Source organism: Geospiza fortis, unplaced genomic scaffold (genome assembly GCF_000277835.1).
Source record: "Geospiza fortis unplaced genomic scaffold, GeoFor_1.0 scaffold5876, whole genome shotgun sequence".
Lineage (NCBI taxonomy): Eukaryota > Metazoa > Chordata > Aves > Passeriformes > Thraupidae > Geospiza > Geospiza fortis.
The window spans coordinates 16,789-18,549 of NW_005055162.1; the positions used below are offsets into that span (position 1 = coordinate 16,789).

Consider the following 1,761-nt stretch of genomic DNA (forward strand, 5'->3'; position numbering starts at 1 on the left):
CGGGCGCTGAGCGGCGCTGTGCCCGCAGGGGCGTGTGCACCCAGGCCCCCTGTTACTGCATCATCATGGAGTTCTGCGCCCAGGGCCAGCTCTACGAGGTGCTGCGCGCCGGCCGCAAGGTCACCCCCTCCCTGCTGGTCGACTGGTCCATGGGCATCGCCGGGGGCATGAACTACCTGCACCTGCACAAGATCATCCACCGCGACCTCAAATCGCCCAAGTGAGCCGGGACGGGGCTCGGGGCACCCCGGGGACCCCGGGCGTGGGGCCGTGCGTGGGGTGGGCGCGTGGCAGGGCGGTGCCAGGATGGTCCTTGGCCGTGCCCTGTCCTTGTGGTGCTGTGTCCTTGGCCGTGCCCTGTCTCTCCTGGTGCCGTGCCTGTGCTGCTCTGTGTCCGTGAGCTGTGTGACCCTGGCAATGCCGCTCCTGGCGCCTTCATGCCCGTGGCAGTGCCCTGCTCGTGGTGGTGGCCGAGCTGTGCCTGCAGTGCTGGCGTCCCCTCAGCAGGGCCACGCTGGTGCCATTGCACGTCCGTGGTGGGGCCGTGTCCTTGGTGCTGTCCCACGGCAGGGCAATGTCCATGGTGGCATTGTCCCATTTTATCGGTGTCCTACGCCAGTGCCATGTCCGTGTTGGTGTTGTCTCATTCTGTGTCTGTGCCAGTGCTGTCCCCTGTCTGTGTCCATGCTGGCTGTCCCCTGTCCGTGTCACCACTGTCCCCTGTCCATGTCACTGCTGTCCCCTGTCCATGTCTGCCATCCCCTGTCCGTGTCACCACTGTCCCCTGTCCATGTCTGCCATCCCCTGCCCGTCCCCGCCGTGCTGTGACGCGCTGGTGCCCGCAGCAGTTGCGTGCCCGCGGTGGTGCTGTGCCCGTGCCGTTGGTGTGTCACTGGCGTGTCACTGGCGTGTCACTGGCGTGGCACTGGCGTGGCACTGAGCGCGTGTCCCCAGCATGCTCATCACCTACGACGACGTGGTGAAGATCTCGGACTTCGGCACCTCCAAGGAGCTCATCGACAAGAGCACCAAGATGTCCTTCGCCGGCACCGTGGCCTGGATGGCCCCAGAGGTCATCCGCAACGAGCCCGTCTCCGAGAAGGTGGACATCTGGTGAGGCCACGGGGACACCGGGGACACTGCAGCAGCAGGCACTGGGGACATTGTGGGGACACCGAGGACACGGAGATCGGGACACCGGGGTACCGGGAGTGACATGGCAGGGCCAGGGGACATTGGGGACCGCAGGAGTGGGGACAGCGGAGGGGGAAGCAGTGAGGGGACAGCAGGAGGAAGCTGTGGGTGACAGGGCCACGGGTGCCCACAGGTCCTTCGGGGTGGTGCTGTGGGAGCTGCTGACGGGCGAGATCCCCTACAAGGACGTGGACTCGTCGGCCATCATCTGGGGCGTGGGCAGCAACAGCCTCCACCTGCCCGTCCCCTCCAGCTGCCCCGACGGCTTCAAGGTGCTGCTGCGCCAGTGCTGGTGAGCACCCATGGGGACACCCCGCGCTGGGGACGCCCTGGGGGCGCTCTGGGGGCGCCCGTGGCACGGGGCACCCCACCACAGACGGGGTGGGCAGGGCAGGGGGGACCCCTGGCTGTAGCTGTGCCCCCCCTGTGTCCTGTGCACCCTTCTCTGCCCCTGGTCCCCAAAACCTTCAGGACCCCCCAGCACTCCCAGCCTCTCCCAGAACTCCCCCGAGACCTCTCAGACCCCCCAGCACCTCCAGGACTCCCCCAGCCCCCGCTGCGGGCCGT

General features: G+C 67.7%; 1 protein-coding gene across 1 annotated transcript in view; it reads left to right on the forward strand.

Annotated features, from left to right (window-relative positions):
- Positions 1 to 31: 31 nt before the first annotated feature.
- LOC115949234 (mitogen-activated protein kinase kinase kinase 12-like) overlaps positions 32 to 1,761 on the forward strand; it is a gene marked incomplete at its 3' end in the record, with an annotated part of 2,848 nt that continues 1,118 nt past the window's right edge. The window contains exons 1-3 of the mRNA XM_031065743.1: positions 32 to 220; positions 955 to 1,113; positions 1,328 to 1,486. Of these exons, the coding sequence (XP_030921603.1) occupies positions 66 to 220; positions 955 to 1,113; positions 1,328 to 1,486 (473 nt within the window). The remainder of the gene's footprint in view (positions 221 to 954; positions 1,114 to 1,327; positions 1,487 to 1,761) is intronic.